Consider the following 18,799-nt stretch of genomic DNA (forward strand, 5'->3'; position numbering starts at 1 on the left):
CTGCCAATACAGCCTTACATGATCAACAAATTGCAGAGAACAAGGGGAGACATGCAAAATATACTTGCATCACACAGATCATGATGTTTTGTTGCTGTAATGCTTTATATCGACTTGAATTACAGAGCTTTCATTTTGAAAAGTTGTGAACTTGGCTCTGAAGATGGTGTTGATTGCCTAACAGACTTCTGAAATGGTTGGCACACATGTGAACTGAAATAAGGCTAATTCAGTTTCATTTTATGAAAAGCGTCGACTATTAAATCTTTCTTGCAGATAAACCAGGTAGGATGAACACAAATTATCATATTTGACAACTGGTGGATTTATACACATGCAAAATCTTAAGTATCTCTGTACATATTTTTTTATGCTTCAGTGATCCCATGCTTATAGAATATGACAGTGTATTTATTGATTCAGAGATTTTACATGGGCACATTGCATTACAAGAGGTATCTTCTTTGCGCACCGGAACGGCAGATGAATAATGAATCACTTTTCCTGCAGTATGTGTGCGTGGATCATGCTGCGATTTGGCCGTATTCCCATTATTTGCTTGGGCCTGCGAGGAGAGTCAAATTTCCTGTCAAGGTGCACACTGCTGCAGCAACAATTGCTTTCCCCCCCACCCACGACCACAAAAGAAACACTGCACAGTACATCTGGAGTACAAGGTGTCAGTGTGCTTGCATTAACCCTGGGAATTGGCTTTGTTATGTGTGAGCATGCAGGAGTTTTGTGTATGCCTACGCAGAAAGATTCATCAAAAGTAGAGAGCTGCTTAAGAGGCCAGTGGGAATATCTGCACGTTGCAATTAGCATCAAGACATAATACCCCCACCCACTGGACAGCTGAATAAATGGTTTGCCGGCACGCACCACGCAGCAGAGGCAGTTGCATTTGCCATTATGTTGTATATCATCTCTTTATGCTCTGTTATTATCGGTGATGATGATGTTTTCTCCTCTGTTGTTCTTTTAGTATCATGGGGATTTTGTGCATTTTCCTTGTTTCCCCTCACTTTTTTCTCCCTCCATTTCTTCATCTTCACCACCTCTCTTTTATCCCGACACACATTTTCCTGTGCACTGTGAACCAGGGCATTTGTTGCATGAAACAGAATTTCTTGTAATAAATAGATATAGAGCCTCATACAGCATCCCTACACCAGGGATATAATCTTTTGATTTTCACTCAGATGTCATTGATTTGTATATGGCTGATCACCTTTTCCTAAATTTCTTACCTCAGCTATTTTATGCTGTATTCAACACATTTTTGCTTCTAAACCTCTGTTTTCTCCTCCCATCAGACGGAACTGCATCCTGGCAGATGAGATGGGCCTGGGAAAGACTATCCAGTCCATCACGTTCCTAGAGGAGATCTATCGTGTGGGCATCAAGACGCCTTTCCTCATTATTGCCCCGCTCTCCACCATCGCCAACTGGGAGCGTGAATTCCGCACTTGGACCAACCTCAATGTGATCGTCTACCATGGAAGCATGGTCAGCAGACAGATGCTGCAGCAGTACGAGATGTATTTCAGGGACACACAGGTAAATGGGCACCAAGCACATTTGACATTTTGTCTGCAACTTTCTTAGTCACACAAAAAATCCTTTTCCGGCATCAAGTTACAGAATCACTTTTTTAAACCAATTTCAGTATAATTCACATGTTTAATTCACTGTTCACATGTTTCCCCTGTTGTACACCTTAATTTCTTGACTTATATAATGTATTCTATTTTATTTATTCGTCCATATCAGTATCAAAATGAAATAGAAAATAAATTACAAAATACAGCACAAAAATATGGTATAACTATCACACTTTAAAAGTACACAGGGATTAATTCAAACACATACAGACTTTTGTTCCAGTGCTTGAAAAAACGAGGACTTGTTTTGGTTAAGGGCCTTTTATGATCAGCTATTTTGAGTCAGATAATCTTAACATAAAATAATACACAAATATCCCCGGCAGAGCATACTGACTTGCACTTGTCCATCTTGGATTCTATATGCATCATAATCTGCCACTTGAAGCTTTTCTGGTTTTGCATGACTATAGCTGCACCACAAGTGTGCTGTGTAAAGTGGAGAACAGTAGGCTCTAGAAAGTGCTTTTCTAACATCATCTGCACACAAGAAATGTTTGCTTGTTCATACAGTTTACTGCACTGACGCTGCACATCGGCACAATCTCATAATATTGTTTACTTCTACATTTTATTCACTGTAGACTCAGAGATGTAGTGATGGCAGTGCAGCTATTATTGCTGCACGTTTCAATAGAAAGCACTGCTGTAGGTATTCTATGTGTTTCATCTCCTCCAGTAGTTGTTTTGGTCTGAGAGAAGCTTGAAGAAGAAAGAAGCAAGCAGCTGTTGTGGATACGCAGCTGAGTGTACAGTGCACGTCACATATCTAATGCACATTGAATCAAGAGCGTAGGGAGGCCTTTTAGGTCATCCTGACATACCTGATCGTTGCCTTTTTACAGCGAAGCAGAGAGCAACAGCCCTGTTTTAACAGATTGAAACTCAGTGATTCACTTTGATTATAAATAATCGCAGTGCTTTTTTAGAAAGCAGCTGCACTGTGTCAGTAAAACGAAGTCCTGTGAGTAATCTAATGATATGTTTCAAAACAGAATGCACGCGCACAAGAATGACTTTTCAATATCGAAACCTATGCAGAAACGTAATTATGATGTGCAACACAAAGTCCACTGAGACGTTGTAACCTGTTTAACAGAGTAACTCACATGTAGGAAGAGGTAAGCAATCAGCAGCTGAAGGATAGTGAGAGCAGTGAGATGACCCAGTCTATTTTTTTTTCTCCATACAAAAGATCTCCGGTGTAGTTAGTAGGATTAATATACTGTAGCATATAGCAAGATGCAGAGCAGCACACATGCCAAACAATAAGTAGACCAGTAGGTAGCTAGTGAGCCATGAGAGGAGACTTTCAGTGCTTGGCAGGCCACGTGATGTGTCACAACAGGCACTTAAAAGCTCTTAGCATCCAAACGAACCGTAGGAAGAATTAAGACGAGTGGGAGCAGAACAGAGCCGACCTGCCACCAGGCTGTCTCCCAGGCAGCCTGTGATGTCACAGCAGCCCCCAAGGGGAGCTCTCTGTCAATGTTGCTCAGGCATATCGAGAGAGGCAGGCATCTCTACAGCAGTCTGCTGGCAGGCTGGCAGTGGGAGGGTGTTACTGGATAACTGAGTATCCCTTGAGGAATGTTGTCAAGGCAATAGATACAAATGGAGAGGCGTGGTGGAGAAAAAGCCTCCCCAGACAGAAAAAAACTAACAAATAAACAAACAGCACAAAAAATCACTAGCGGCGGTGCACGTCCTGGTTGTGCAGCAGATTGCTTCTCAGCCCAGAGGTGTGTTGTAGATTGGCTGTCCAATCTAAAAAAAAAAAAATAAAGCAGGCCGTGTGTTTGAAAGCATTAGGCTGTAAAGTCATATACTTCTCATGTCAACATATAATTCATATGTCATATAGTTTCTAATGTCCACAGGTCAGAAGATCGACTCCAATCTACGTCCACACTCTACGTTTTCAATTTGAAATGGCGTTTTATAATGAAAAATTATCTCTGACCAGAGAAACATTTTAGCATCGTGTCAGTAATAAACTTCATCCATACTAAGGAGCCTTAAAATGTATATTACATGAGTGATCACAAACACTGGGCATGCACATGCCGGTTTTAACAGGAAGCAGGTTTATCTACTCTAAGTGGTTGCTTATTTCCTGAAAATTTACGAGGAATAGCATCGGTGAAAAGTAAAAGGGGGGATTTATTTGCTTGGAAAGAAAACGAAGAACAAACAGTTACTGCCAGACAGCGCGGGTAGCAATGCTTGTTATTTGTTATCCGCTATTTGTTATCCACTGGTATGATTCATGACTGACATAGTTTCCAAAAGTCAAATTTTTTACCTGTCCACACTAAAACTGACACAACCCAGCGTCTCCATTTAAAGGGGTTTGGATCCTCTGGATTAATGTGGACTCCAGGGGTAAATGTAGCAGAACTGATGCGTTTGAGTTTGGATGTAGCCTAAGGGTGTGCAGGAGAACTGTATGAATACTGCATGTATTCACAGCTTTTTTTCTCTGCATTTCCCTATGTAACAACTACACAATCTGTTATATGCTACATACCAAATTCCTTTTGTGTGTGAACACACTGATTGTGCACCTCTACAGATACATTTCGTGAGCATAGCATATTACTGAAAAATGTGAACAGTTGTTTCAGGAATCTTTTAGAAACTAATTTCCTAATGCCTATATCTCTTTCCTCTTTTTTGTCTTAAGGGTCGTGTTATAAGGGGCGCCTACAAGTTCCAGGCTCTGATCACCACATTTGAGATGATCCTGGGAGGCTGTCCCGAGCTCAACGCCATAGAGTGGCGCTGTGTTATCATCGACGAGGCCCACCGCCTCAAGAACAAGAACTGCAAGCTGCTGGAGGGCTTCAAGCTCATGAATCTGGTACATAAACCATCAACTTAGGGGGATGAACAAGTTTAGAAAATAATTCAACCTATTTTGACTTGAAATCACTTCTCTACTGTTCATGGTTTAGTCAAATCAGACTGATTGTGAATACTGTACCATCGTCCTCTCATGCATCTTGTCCTCTTTCAGGAGCACAAGGCCCTGCTGACAGGGACTCCTCTCCAGAACACGGTGGAGGAACTCTTCAGTCTGCTCCACTTCCTGGAACCTTCACGTTTCCCCTCTGAGACCACCTTCATGCAAGAGTTTGGAGACCTCAAAACGGAATCGCAGGTGACCTTGCTGATATAGAAAATATAACATTTCTATCTTGTGGAAATGTTGGTACAGTTACAGTAGAGTTATTGGTAAAAATAAGATTTCAGAGTGAACCTACACTGCACTTTGAGGTACACATGTTCAAACACTAAAGGTGTTACAATTGTGAAAAGCACACATCATATTTAGCATTTGTGAATCATTTGACAGGACAGTGAAATTATTGTTGCTTAGAGACAACAGCAGACGTTGTTGTTGTTCAGATTTTGAGGTCTTATTGGTACAGATGGAGCCCTTGAAGTGAGGCTTTATCTAACTAGGCCACAGTGACATTTTATACAACACACACGCTTGCCTAACATATGGTGGATAATGCTTGTCATTGTTGGACAATGTACTGTAGAACTGAACACAAGAAAAAAAGCTTTTAACATTCCTGCTACATGTTGTAGTTTGACATTTCATATTTAGCCCGCAGCACCTGAGAGATGGTCAGGGAAAAATCTTGAAAGCTTTGATTTGAAGTTATTTTATTTTTTTAAATATTAAAAACTGGCTTCTCAAGTAGAAACTCTTGGTTCAAGTGCAACTGTGAATGTTAAATCCTTTTATTAGTTATAGTTGTTGGTTCTGTTTAAGAGGTACTTCATCATTACATGACGAGGGCTCGTAAGTGTAGTAAAAACCGCTGGTTGGGGACAGTTGCTGTTGGTCTAATAATAACTCAGCTGTAACCAAGACTTTAAAGGAAGGGTTGGTATCTTATTTGTTGAAATCCTCCTCACGTTCCAACAGCATCAATATGGTACGATTATCTGAAAAGAAAAAAAGCAGGACTGTACTAAACACGCCCGATCATTTCATTTGGACTGAATTAAATGATAAGCTTGTGTACCTGTCTGTCACTAACCAACCTGCCTGCCCGTGCTCGTAAGCGAGCGAGTCACAGAAAGTTGTGCATGCATTTGCTTTTTGAGGGCGTAGCTTTGACAAGAGGGCTTGTTGGAGGGGGTGTGGGATAGGTTGCATTTTTTTAAGTGTAGCCTGCTCTGTTAGCTGTTCCAGGATTACCAACCCTAGCTTTAATTGTATTGAACTCATGAACTGGGAAATGTGTTTGTGCACCAGAAACAAAATAAGGTGAATACCGACAACATAAATATTTTAGATATTAACTCTACAGCCAGCCATCGATAATATATATAACAGGGTGTTAACAATATTTTTGTCAACACCCTGTTATTTATAGTAAGTGTAAATGATTGTGTTTCATTAAAGCATTTCTTAATATTTTAAATACAAATTAAAATGTTTTGCAGGCAACTACCGTTTAGTTAAACTTGGCACTAGCTAACATTCGCACATTATTTGCATTATGTATGGTGTGTGCATTCTTACATATTTCCATATATGATGAAACATGATCAAGGATTAAGGAAATCTTTATTGTCCGTGTTGGGCAATTTGCAATACAGACAGCAGTATCCACACAGACCTCTATCTCAACTTAAGAGATGGACAACTACAATATATAAGACGTAGAAAAACATGAAAATACAAAGAACTTCAGGGTCTCAATAAAATAAAATCAAAATAAATAATTTATTAAATAATTAATTTCTGTAATGTCTTGTCCTGCATATAGGTGAAGTGAATCTGAGGACTGATGGAAAAAGCTTAAACCTACTAAACAAGGGATGTCTATAGGGTCTGCCAGAATTGGACTGGAAATGCAAAGGAAAATTAAGTGAATACTGTCAATGAATACAATAAATTATTCTCCACTTGGGGATAGAAATAAAAAAACATGTAATGACACCTATAAGACTGCTGTTTTAGTTTCAGTCAGAGCGCAACATGTGTAACTCCACCGCTGTGCAGTGTTTCCAACAGCATTTACTCAGAGTCATGACTGTATTTCTCCTCCTCTTCCTCGTCCACAGGTGCAGAAGCTTCAGGGAATCCTGAAGCCCATGATGCTGCGGCGGTTGAAGGAGGATGTGGAGAAGAAGTTGGCTCCGAAAGAGGAAACCATCATCGAGGTTGAGCTCACCAATATTCAGAAGAAATACTACCGCGCCATCCTGGAGAAAAACTTCTCTTTCCTGGCTAAAGGCGCTGGCCAGTCAAACGTGCCCAATCTGGTCAACACTATGATGGAGCTGAGAAAGTGCTGCAACCACCCCTACCTCATCAAAGGTATGATGGTACCTTTTAAAGGTTAAATACAGGTTCATGTAGTTAAATATAGCTGAAATGTATAGTTGTCATCTGGGTAGACAGCAGAAAGTCTGCAATTTACCCAGTTTCCTGTTTAGTCTTGTTGAGGTGATGTGGGCTCAGTTTATCAGAATCAGGTGCACACTATAATTTGATACCTCAAGAGATTGTTACAACAGACTTGGCATACTGATAACATTCTTAGATATTTTGTTCCCCTTTTAATTAAACAGCAGTGTCACCAGAACCAAACGCAGGTTTGCTTTTGACAGGGGAATTATATGCCAAACTATATATGTTACACACACATCTATGAAGTTAAAACTCCGGCTACATCCTCACTAACACTTTGAAACAGTGTTATAAAAGGGAAATTTAAAGTAAACTGTGTCCAGATGAGCGTTTTATTCATAAATAATCTCCGTACCGAATAACACACTTCAAAACACGTATTACATCAACATGAATGTACATTGCAATAGTGTGTTCCTGTGTAAACAGAAAGTAGATTGTCTACTCTGCAGTTGGTTGCTTAGTCACATAAAAGGAGCAGCAGTAGGAGCAGGGATTAACTTTCTTTGTCTGGGAAAAAGGTGGAACTGTAACTGACAGTAAGTGTTTGCAACACTAGTTCGTCATCCTTGATGCGTTCGCCGTTGGTAGTCGAGGCTTCGTTTTTTTTATTTCTAGGAAAAGGGTCATGTTATGGGAGCTTGATTAATCATTGAAGGATATGTTGTTTACTTTCGGATTTATATTTCTTTTTTTGTAGCTGATTTAGTGACCTATCTTCAGATGTAATAAAACAGAAAAACCATAACATACCTCCATACTGCTCCTGTGGTTTCATCCAAGTGTCCGGAAGCCCCGACATTCATATTCGACTCGAAACGGCGTCATTTACACCATGTTTATAGTGTACACGTATGCTGATATCTTCTGACCAGGTGCATTCAGGGACCGTTGGAAATGCTAACGTCCGCTAGCTTAGCCACTTTAGGAACTTTTCAGTTCTGGGTGAACTATCCCTTTAAATCACACTTTTTCAAAACAAGGGAAAGGAAGGAAAATGGGGTATTTATTGAGTTGAACCTGAAGTGGAACCTGCTGCGAAATCCTGCAGAGAAATCCAGGTTGTCACAATTGATAGACTCGATCAGGAAGTGAACATAGTCCTCTGCATCATTGTCTCCAAAAGTATCTGTTTCTGTCCGTCCAGATGAAAACAAAACCTCAGTTTTCAAACTAAAACATGCCTCAATAACTCCAAAGTAGTGCAGACGCCAAGTGTAAATGAAGTAAAAGTGATGCATTTTAAAACTATTACTACTACATTTGTGTTGATGTATCCTCAGAGACAGGATAATCATTTGTCTTGGTTCTTTTTTGTGCACCTGCACAGTGAATTTTTGCTGCTTGAGTACAACTGTAAAGCTCTGATCATCATGAATTAAAATGAAGGCAAATGAAATAAAATCTTGTTCTTGTGAAGAAAAACTCAAGAAGCATTAAAACACATTATTCCCTGTGTATCCGTGTTTGTTTTGTCAGGGGCAGAAGAGAAGATCATGGAGGATTTCAGGGAAGTTTACAGCCCCACTGCCATCGACTTTCACCTGCAGGCCATGGTGCAGTCTGCCGGGAAGCTGGTCCTCATTGACAAACTGCTGCCAAAGATGAAGGCAGGAGGGCACAAGGTGCTCATTTTCTCCCAGATGGTGCGCTGCCTGGACATCTTGGAAGACTACCTCATTCAGAGAAGGTAACAGATGATGAAGAATTTGTTATTTGCTGACCAATCTTAAGAATTACAGCACAGATCTGGAAATATGAGAGCACAGAAGCAGGTGATATCCTTATAAACTGCTTCTGTGCTCTCAGATGGAAAGTGATTTGGGTCACGTAATGGCCATAAAGCTTCTGTGTGCGATCGCTAGCTCTGAGCCTTGAGAATCAAGTTATGAGCTCTCACCCTGCTTCAGTCTGTGTCTTGCTTTGCAAGTCACACAGTGTCAGCAGCATCTTGGATAAAACACCCAATAGAAACTTCAATGGGAGTGATCAGGAACATTCAGACATTCACGGAGAAGGTTTTATAACTAAAATCAAGGTTTAGAATCTGATCAGATGATTTTGAATTGTTAATACTACGAGTGTTGGTTTTTGGTTATCATCTTTGTCTTTATTTTTAGTCTCAAGTCTCCTGAGTTCTTTTTTTTGGATCTTTGTCTATGAAGGTCCTTTTGTTGCTCTCATGCCTCTGTTTCTCTCTCTCTCTCTCTCACTCTCACTCTCACTCTCTCTCACTCTCTCCCTCTCTCTCCTGGCTTCCCACCAGCATCAGGAGCAAACCGTAAACTATTGTAAACATGTGAGATGCTGCACAGCGCAGACCTCAGTCAGGGTTCAGCAGCAGGTTTCAGAAGCCCTCAGGGCTTCACCGCAGTAGACAGGAGAGTGTTTCTGTAAGGTTCCTCCTGAGTTGAAGTGGAATACCCTGGGGAGGGCAGGAAGGGTCACATTGTGGGAGGGGGTGAAAGTGGACACAACGATAAAAAGGCATAACCGCTCCTTATAGGAACAGGTTTATCCTTCAGGATTTCGTTTCCCAGGTGTTGATGGGAGTCCATAAGTGCCATGGCTGTAATGGTGGGATCATGGGTCATGTCTGTCTTGTAGGTACCTATATGAGCGGATAGATGGACGTGTGCGTGGGAATCTGCGGCAGGCTGCCATCGACCGCTTCAGTAAGCCCGAATCGGACCGCTTCGTTTTCTTACTGTGTACACGGGCTGGTGGCCTGGGAATCAACCTCACAGCAGCAGACACCTGTATCATTTTTGACTCTGACTGGAACCCACAGAACGACCTGCAGGTACGAGAGAGACACATGACACTCATTTAACAGTAGAAGCAATTTGAACTTTTGATGTACAAATATAGTTATTTTATTACCTGGCAGCAAGACTTGACACTACAGAAATTGAAAGATACTGTGTCTGACATACTACTCATTCAAGAGCATGTACATTTAACTTTCAATCCACCACAGGCCCAGGCTCGCTGCCACCGGATTGGTCAGAACAAGGCGGTGAAGGTGTATCGCCTGATCACCAGGAACTCGTACGAGCGGGAAATGTTCGATCGTGCCAGTCTCAAACTTGGCCTGGACAAAGCAGTGCTGCAGAGCATGAGTGGTCGAGATAACAGCCTGGGAGGAGGAGCTGCTGGGGGAGGGGTAAGTTATTTTTGAGGATTCCACAAATGATTTAGAACAGAGCATTTCAATTAAGCTCATCTAATTTGGTTATTAGCAAAAGTGTTCATGTACTGAAATATTTCGTTATCAAATTATTCCACGAACTGGTGCCGCACTGGGATAATCATTTACACATTTTTTTATTGAGACAAAACGTAACACATTTTATTATCCATGTTTTTCACTTGGTGTACCTGGACTCCTGGATTGGATTTAACAGTCATCACACAGTTACTAGTAAAATCAAAGAAGTAAATCTTTTACACTAAAATTCAATGAATTTGAATTTAATTAAATTTGTGAAATTTATGGACAAAACATTGAGGTTTTGTTTCGTCCAATTGTCTTTTCAACTAAATAAAAGTCGCCTGTTTCTCTTGATGACATCAGAGCGACACTGTAACAGATGGCAGATAAAAACAGGACGCCAAGCAAAGACACAGAGCTGATAAAACCCCCAAAAACTTGGAGCTCAATTTTTAAAATTTTGACTTGAAATGCACCCAATTCTATTAGTCTCATCTCTTTTTTTGAGTGTGTGTCAACAGTGTGTAAAGTGTGTAGGGGGATACTTAGCTGCGTTTGATCCCTTCTGAGAATTATCTGAACTATATGGAGGTTGAGCTATTAGCAGGTTTCCACATCTGGTCTGACTGAACATCATGCATACTAAACAGCTGCTTAGTTTTGATACGTGGCTGCTGATATAATTTTAATAATCCAGTGTGTGTGTGTGTGTACATTAAACAGGCTTTGTCTCACAGGAGTGTGTAGTATTATGATCCACGCTTTTCTATTTCTATCAATATTTTTCTCCAGTATCGTTTATTTTTATTTATTGGATATCGTTTCTTGATCCTAACTGTTCGTCCTCGCTCCTTTGTTTCCCAGGCGGTGCAGCAGCAGCTGTCTAAGAAGGAGATCGAGGATCTCTTGCGACGTGGTGCTTACGGGGCCATCATGGATGACGAGGATGAAGGGGCCAAATTCTGTGAGGAGGACATCGACCAGATCCTCCAACGCAGGACAAAGACCATCACCATAGAGTCTGAAGGACGAGGCTCCACCTTTGCTAAGGTGAATGAAATGGTTAAATAATACTACGCTAACACAAGGGCTGTAAATTGGAGCTTAATTTGATGTGTAATTTCGGACAACTTTATATACCATTTATCAATTTACAAATCTCAATCTGTTTAATATTTTAGACATTAAATAAATATACGAGAATCTGAAAATCTGATGATGTTTTGATCTGATTATGATGTTTGCTTTCAGGCCAGTTTTGTGGCATCTGGAAACCGCACAGACATTTCTCTGGATGACCCCAACTTCTGGGACAAGTGGGCCAAAAAGGCCGACATCGATATGGATATGGTCAATGGCAGAGTAAGGACCATCAACACAAATGATACAGTCTACAGAATAAGGATAATTAGGATGCTGCACAAAAAGATGTTGCATCTTGCAAAGAAATACCTCATCCAAATCATCTTTGCTGAAATCCTGTTTACCCTCCCATTTCCCTTTCTACAGAATAGTTTGGTGATCGATACTCCTCGGGTCAGAAAACAGACGAGGCCATTCAGCGCCACCAAGGATGAGCTGGCGGAGCTTTCAGAGGGCGACAGCGACAGTGACGAAACCAAACCGAAGCTCCGGCGAAACCATGACCGACTCAACAGCTACGGGCGCACAGAGTGTTTCAGAGTAGAGAAGAACCTGCTTGTATACGGGTAAGAAGATTTAAAAAAGTTGTGGTGATGATCACAAAGTTAAGTGGATGTTAAATAATACAGGAAAGAAATATTCCACTTTATATGTCCCTAAAATCCAATTTAACCAAGGCAATATGGTTTCGTGCAAGTAAAAGAATACCAGAAAACAAGATATAGACACTGCACTGACAAACATCCAATAAAACAATAACAATTAACTAACACTATAAAACACCATAAAAGAGCTGTTCATTTGCGCTCAGCTAAAAGGGAAAAAAATATTAAAAGTAATAATAAATAAAGAAAACAATGAAATAGTTCACATCGCAGTGACCTTTAAGTTTTAAGTCTTTTTATTTTTATTTTTCTTTAATTCATGTGCCAAGCTCTAGATGGAGCATGGAATTGAATAGAATTTCAGAATGAAAGTTCCTTGTGTACCCAAAGAAGTGTTACTTCGTCTAAATTTTGCATTTATTTTCAAGATGGGGTCGATGGAAGGACATTCTCAACCATGGGCGTTTTAAGAAGCAGTTAACAGACCGGGATGTAGAGTCGATCTGCAGGGCTCTACTGGCATACTGCCTGGTCCATTACCGTGGAGATGACAAAATCAAAAGCTTCATGTGGGACCTGATTGCTCCGACTGAGGATGGACACACCAAGGAGCTGCAGAATCACCTCGGTGAGTCTTGGGACTTAAACCGTCAGTTAACTGTCTTTATAGTTACTCATGGGTAGACTGAACCAAATAGGGTTTAGGATTTTACCACATTTTCTATAGTGCACCTTTGACTTTCTACCTCTTCTTCTTCCACTAGGTTTATCTGCCCCAGTCCCCCGGGGCAGAAAGGGTAAGAAGATGAAGACACAGTCGAGCGCTTTTGACATCCACAAAGCGGAGTGGCTCAGGAAACACAACCCGGAGCACATGCTGCAGGACGATGGCTACAAGAAACACCTCAAACACCACTGCAACAAGTAGGTGTTTCGTGATGCCTCTTTGTTACCTCCGCTAAGGGGTTATGTTTTCAGCACTGTTCCCAACAACTGAAAAGACCACCACAAAAGTGGTGGATGGATGTGGTATGGGTCAGGAAAGAACCCATAAAATGTTGGTGAGGATCCGATTCGGGGTGTGATTTTCTTCTCACTTTCTTTTACATGATGATATAGGGTGTCTTCCAACATCTTCAGTGTTTTCTCTTTAGTACGTGAAATTTGGTGCAGCTTGATTGAATTTAAAGGGACTGTTGGGCCATTGCGGAGGTATGTGCTCTACTGAGTGCTATTCTAGATCATGCTGCACACGCAATGTGACACATTTCATCATTCACACCATGTGTAGCACTTTTTATAGACATTTCTACACCACCGAATTATAAGTAACAACTCTTTATACAACTCTGGACCATCCAAAGTAGTGTCATCAGTAGTGTTATCAGATTAAAGTGGCAGTTGTTTTTTTATTCTTTAACTTGCTTACAGTTCACATGGTGGTCTGCTGTTGGGTTGGTGTATCTCTTGCGGTTGAGGCCGTGTGTGTTCTTGCGCCTGTGTTTGAACATTCAGGCTGTTATAGCGATGGGCAGGTGGTCATTATTCTCTCATGGCACATATTGTATCTGTTTGTTTTTAATAGAATGAAGCCTAAGTGTATGAAAATACAATTTGCACATGGCTCAAATTTAAAACTGCGGCACCTCCAAGCCACAGTAATTAGGAGGCACTAAAGCGTCTATTGGAGGCGACAGTTTACTGATTCATTACCGGACGTGCATCACATCTTGACCAGCTGACTGATACAAATCTTAATGAGACTTCAGCCCGGCTAATGGCCATCATAGATCTCTCTTATTTACAGACAGAGGAGAAAAAAGATAACTGCTATCAAAACATGGGCTGCTGAGAAATACAGCAAAATAGATGGCTTCTTTTTTTTTTTTTTTAAGGGTGGGGGTTGTGTCCATAAGGCTTTTGGACACAGAGTGCTGCAGCTTCCATAGAAAGTTCCCCATTGTGTTCTGGTGCAGTAGTGCTGAATCCAGGGATTGTCCAATATGTGACAAGCTGGGCAGACAGGGACACGCAGTCAGTGCTGTTTGCTGACCTCTGCGTTTTCACTTCGAGGACCTGGAATGTGACTGGTTGGGTGGGCGTTGTGCGATGGGGCGTTCACTATCTTCCTTATCGTGCTATCAATGCAGGAATGAGGGTCTCACACAGGAGTGGAAACTATAGGAAGTATTGCGGAAATATCCTGATAGTGTCCAGATGTGTGAAAGAAAAAAGCAAAAGGTTGAAAACTCTGATTTTCATGAGTCATCATAGTTTACAAGCACTTTGCCTGTGCTTTTTATATAAAAATATCAGCATCTAGTACACTACAAAGATATAAGACTGACGATTTTATCAGACAAGATACAGCTTTGAGAAAGCACATCAAATTGTTTATGCATTCTAAATCAGAATTAGGTATTTGGCTCAGTATCTCCCTGCTTCATTGGTTGTCTTCTGTGAACAGGCCACGATGGATTTTCTGCATGCCGCTCATGTCATGCATACTTGCCGTGTTTGCAGCCAAAAGACGGCGTGTGACTGTGCTGGGATCCTCCACAGGCTCTCTCTCTCTTTAAGTGAACCACATCACACTCCCACAGACACTGACAAACAAAAGGCACGGAGAGAGTGATGATGAAGTGCCGTGCTGACAGGCGGGAGGAAGCGGCAGCTGCTCCTGGGCGGGTCCGGGCCCACAGGAGGATGAAGGGGTGAGGGAGAGGGAGGAAGTTCGAGATTTTGATTTACCAGTGCTGCTAGTCCAGACTGGTCACCACAGACATCCATCACTTCGACAGACAGACAGACCTCAGAGCCTTGCAGTGTTTTTTCCTGGTCCTGTCAGTGAATCAGGGAAGGATGTGGAGCTCATTTATAACAATATTCAGCTGAGTTATAGCAGAAGAAAGATGGGGCGCCTGCTTCTCTATATTTAAGTGTAGCAGTACGTAGTTTTTTTCAGTGCTCTTCAAAGAGGAGCTGCATTGTAGAGAAGCCTTGGCAGGAGAGTCCACAGGTCCACGTGGAATGATGGATGAATATGGTAGCCGTAGAAATTATTTCTTTTAAAATAGAGCAAATACAAAGAGGTTCAAAGTATCAGAGTTTACAGAGAGAGGTGATTATTCAGCCTCCTGGTTCTTATTGTAATTAATGTAACATAAAAGTTTCAGGCATCAGTAGTCAGGCAGCATGTAACGGACAAATGTTTTCCACAAATGTCTGTCTGTGGAACGCATACATCGCGAACCGTTCATCTTATCGGGTTTGCACTTACCATGTGTAATGTCATTAGTCCAGTGAAGAGCAGTGTCAAATTTAGTGTGATTTGGACACAGGATACGTTCAATATAAATAAAATCTGAATAAACAGGTGACTAGTGCCTTGCAGCCAGTGGGGACGGAGCAGCGTGCCCTCAGTCTGTGGATCAAGTTGAACATGCCTTCTTCTACATTCTCTGATAAACTACAGCAGCAGTTGGCAACTAGGTCAAACCGCGGGTCAAAATCACAGCTAGAACAATTTATTTTGCCATATCGGACTAACCCAGATATTCATGGGCGTTGCAGGTGCTGATCTCCCTCATAGCAGCAACATTCATAAAATCACTTCCTGTTTGTCATTTGTCTTCAAAGTTAAACCATGACATTCACTTTGTTGCTGCAATTCTTTATATCGAGCTGAATTACAGAGCTTTTATTTTGAGCTCTGTAATAGCCAACATGCAATGTATGAAAAAACAACACCAGCTCAGTAAATCAATCAAACTTGTACACAAACCGCACAGGCAGGATGAACACAAAGTTTTCTAACTCTGCACCATAGACTGTCCAGCACACAAGCAAAAAAGGGTCATGGTATATTGTAGAACTGTTTGAGGAGGACACACTAATGAATAGGAATAATTCTGGAGTGGTTCCGGAGCTTTAACACAGGACAAGTAAACAGTCCATTCCAAACAGGCAGGTTTAGTAAAGAAACATCAGTAATAATAAGAATGACAATGTACTTGACAAATTATAATTTGTTATGTCTAATTTGCATTGATTTGGTTAAAAAATGTCATGTTTAATCTGAGAGCTTTATTATTATGTTCCTGTCTGGATCTTTCCTTAATCCCCCTGCTCATCTGACAATGTCACACATCCTCTGAGATGCAGCCATTCTACAAAGGCTACTGTAATTGTAGGACAATTAATAGCCCCATAGCAATAAGAACACTCCGCAGAAAACCCACTGTTTGCATGCCAGAAATCCTTAAAGCTCTGCGCCACGTTTTTTTTTTTCCCAATGGCAGACATTACACCATGGAATTTAAAAATCATTTTGTGTTCATACAAAATGATTACACAGAACGCTTTCTACATTAAGCGAAATCTCGAGGCATGTCAGACGTTATAGCCTGGAACATCATCGCACGGAGGTTGCCACCACTTTGCTGCGTCTGTGCTCAAAACCTACTGGCTGGGATGTGTGATCATGCATCACAGAGCTAATGTCTCCCTGGTGAGTCACCCTCCCTCTACCTTGTCAGCCTCGACTTCCCAGCCTTCATCTACTGCCAGAGCACAGCCATATGACGAGTGGGGAGAGACTCGCGTGCGTGTGTGAGTGTGTGTGTGTTCGTCCTAAGAGCCTGGCTGTGGAGCTGCTCGTGACTCACTGTGACGTCACCATACAATAATGTCGATACAATAAGTCACCAAGCTAATTGATTGTATACTTGTCTATCAGCCCGAGTTAGATGTGTGTCCTGCTTTGTGGGCTGCACAACTAATGATGTATAGCTGTTCTCTGCTCTACATCATTCTCTGTACTATATATATATATATATATTCATAAGAGTGTCATTGCTGTAGTGTACAGGAGTGAAATGACAGATTTATACAGTACGATTTTAGGAATGCAGCTGGATTGTACCACATTTCACTCATTTGGATTGTGTTCAACAGGTTGTGTGTGAGCTCTGTGTGTGTTTTGTGTGAGTGTGGGTTCTGCTCACTCAGCGTTTGTTGTTGGCTTTGTTGTGACCGCTGGGTTTTGTCTGTGCAGGGTGCTGCTCAGGGTCAGAATGCTCTACTACCTGAAACAAGAGGTGATAGGAAGCCAGGCCCAGAATGTGCTGGACGGCGTGGACTCCAGGTGAGCTCAACTTTGACCTTATTCACATTCACTTACTTACTTTACATGCGCATCCTCTTTTTATACTTTTATACAACTTTCAAGTCTCAAGACTCTTAATTTCTTAATTATTTAATTGAACAAATATAACAGAATTACCAGAGCATGGTACACGATACCTAACACTGCAAAGTACGGTTATGGAGAAGCTCAGATACAAGAAAAGCAGACTCATAAAAGTCAGGGAGGTCAGATGGATTTAGCAGCTTTAATAATTTAATAAACGCAAAGAGTAGAGTTTCCATATCGAGGTGAAGTAATTGTCTAACTATGTTTTTCTGGAGTTAAAATTGCGGCCATTAGCATATGGTATCAACCTGTTGAAGGAAGAAACAGCTGAGCAGCTAAATGAATAAGAAGGTCCTAGGGCTCCACCTGCTGGTGGAAGATGGAATTTATTTTCTGTCTTCTGTGGTAAAACACTGTCGATTTGTCAAAACTACTGATGAAGAGGAAAACACTATCTAGATCAGTTTTTATAAATTGCTTTACAGTTCTCATTTTGTTGTTTCACAATGAAAATAAAAATCCTCCAAATAGGGGGTGATCCACAGTTCAATTGCAGAGAGACAGGAACTATGTCAGGTTGTTGGATATCAGTAAATGAATAAAATCAATAAAAATGATCCCACATAATATCTGTCCAACTCTCCTCCTCAGTGAGATAAAGATTTGGGTGCCAGAGCCCGACCATTCAGAGCTGCCAGCCCTGTGGTGGGATGCCATCTCCGACAAGTGTCTACTCCTGGGTATATATAAGCATGGTGAGAAACTTCAGCTCCTGCTGACTTGTTTTATACAATTTGTTTACTTGAATACAACTCACCTTGTTTCTACTCTACTTTCAAAGTGTTTTACAGATATGGAAAGGTCTGTATTTGACACTAATCATTAACAAGCCTGTGTGACAGTCACATTATTTATGGTTAAGGACTAATTATTTAAATTGTTGCAACTTACTACTGTGTTTTAGTGTTTTCTATTGATACCAATTGATTGTGTGGGAAATCAACCAGCTTTTGTGTGTTGTCTGGTGTTTATCTATCTTTATCTAAGAGTTTCCGTATATTATCTATTTCTTATGTCACTGTTTGCTTTTCCTCCTGTGTGCTCTCAGGTTATGAGAAGTACAACACTATTCGTGCAGACCCTACACTGTGCTTCCTAGACCGTGTGGGGCGACCGGATGAGAAGGCCATCGCTGCCGAACAGAGAGGCAATGATTTCATGGATGGGTGGGTACATAACACCAGGGCCCACAAAAACATTATATGGCTCTTTTTTTTTTTAATATGTTTAGCTTAAAGATATATTATTTAAATTGTTTCAGTGAAGATTGTCTGCTGCAGAAATGATAAAAACCTGTGCTTGTTTAGGGATGTGGATGATCCAGAATACAAGCCTGCTCCTGCTCTACTGAAGGACGATATGGAGGTAAGACCACAAGAAGTGAAGGAGCATGTTCAACCAGAAAGAACTATTGAGTTGAGGAAGCTATTCCCTGTATATCTGATAGTTTGTGATTAACCATCACATTTCTTATACTTT

The 18,799-nt window shown here is 41.1% G+C and overlaps 1 protein-coding gene across 11 annotated transcripts in view; it reads left to right on the top strand.

Moving 5' to 3' along the window:
• Positions 1 to 18,799, top strand: part of chd9 (chromodomain helicase DNA binding protein 9) — a 74,217-nt gene that overhangs the window by 46,480 nt on the left and 8,938 nt on the right. For all 11 annotated transcript variants that reach the window (XM_034581842.1, XM_034581845.1, XM_034581839.1 and 8 more), the window contains 16 exons: positions 1,317 to 1,560; positions 4,351 to 4,527; positions 4,684 to 4,827; positions 6,756 to 7,011; positions 8,584 to 8,794; positions 9,712 to 9,907; positions 10,085 to 10,270; positions 11,183 to 11,368; positions 11,570 to 11,680; positions 11,828 to 12,027; positions 12,495 to 12,694; positions 12,831 to 12,990; positions 17,123 to 17,212; positions 17,912 to 18,015; positions 18,369 to 18,486; positions 18,628 to 18,685. In XM_034581842.1, coding sequence (XP_034437733.1) covers positions 1,317 to 1,560; positions 4,351 to 4,527; positions 4,684 to 4,827; positions 6,756 to 7,011; positions 8,584 to 8,794; positions 9,712 to 9,907; positions 10,085 to 10,270; positions 11,183 to 11,368; positions 11,570 to 11,680; positions 11,828 to 12,027; positions 12,495 to 12,694; positions 12,831 to 12,990; positions 17,123 to 17,212; positions 17,912 to 18,015; positions 18,369 to 18,486; positions 18,628 to 18,685 — 2,641 coding nt within the window. The remainder of the gene's footprint in view (positions 1 to 1,316; positions 1,561 to 4,350; positions 4,528 to 4,683; positions 4,828 to 6,755; positions 7,012 to 8,583; positions 8,795 to 9,711; positions 9,908 to 10,084; positions 10,271 to 11,182; positions 11,369 to 11,569; positions 11,681 to 11,827; positions 12,028 to 12,494; positions 12,695 to 12,830; positions 12,991 to 17,122; positions 17,213 to 17,911; positions 18,016 to 18,368; positions 18,487 to 18,627; positions 18,686 to 18,799) is intronic.

The sequence above is a fragment of the Hippoglossus hippoglossus genome, chromosome 3 (assembly GCF_009819705.1).
Source record: "Hippoglossus hippoglossus isolate fHipHip1 chromosome 3, fHipHip1.pri, whole genome shotgun sequence".
In the NCBI taxonomy this organism is placed as follows: domain Eukaryota; kingdom Metazoa; phylum Chordata; class Actinopteri; order Pleuronectiformes; family Pleuronectidae; genus Hippoglossus; species Hippoglossus hippoglossus.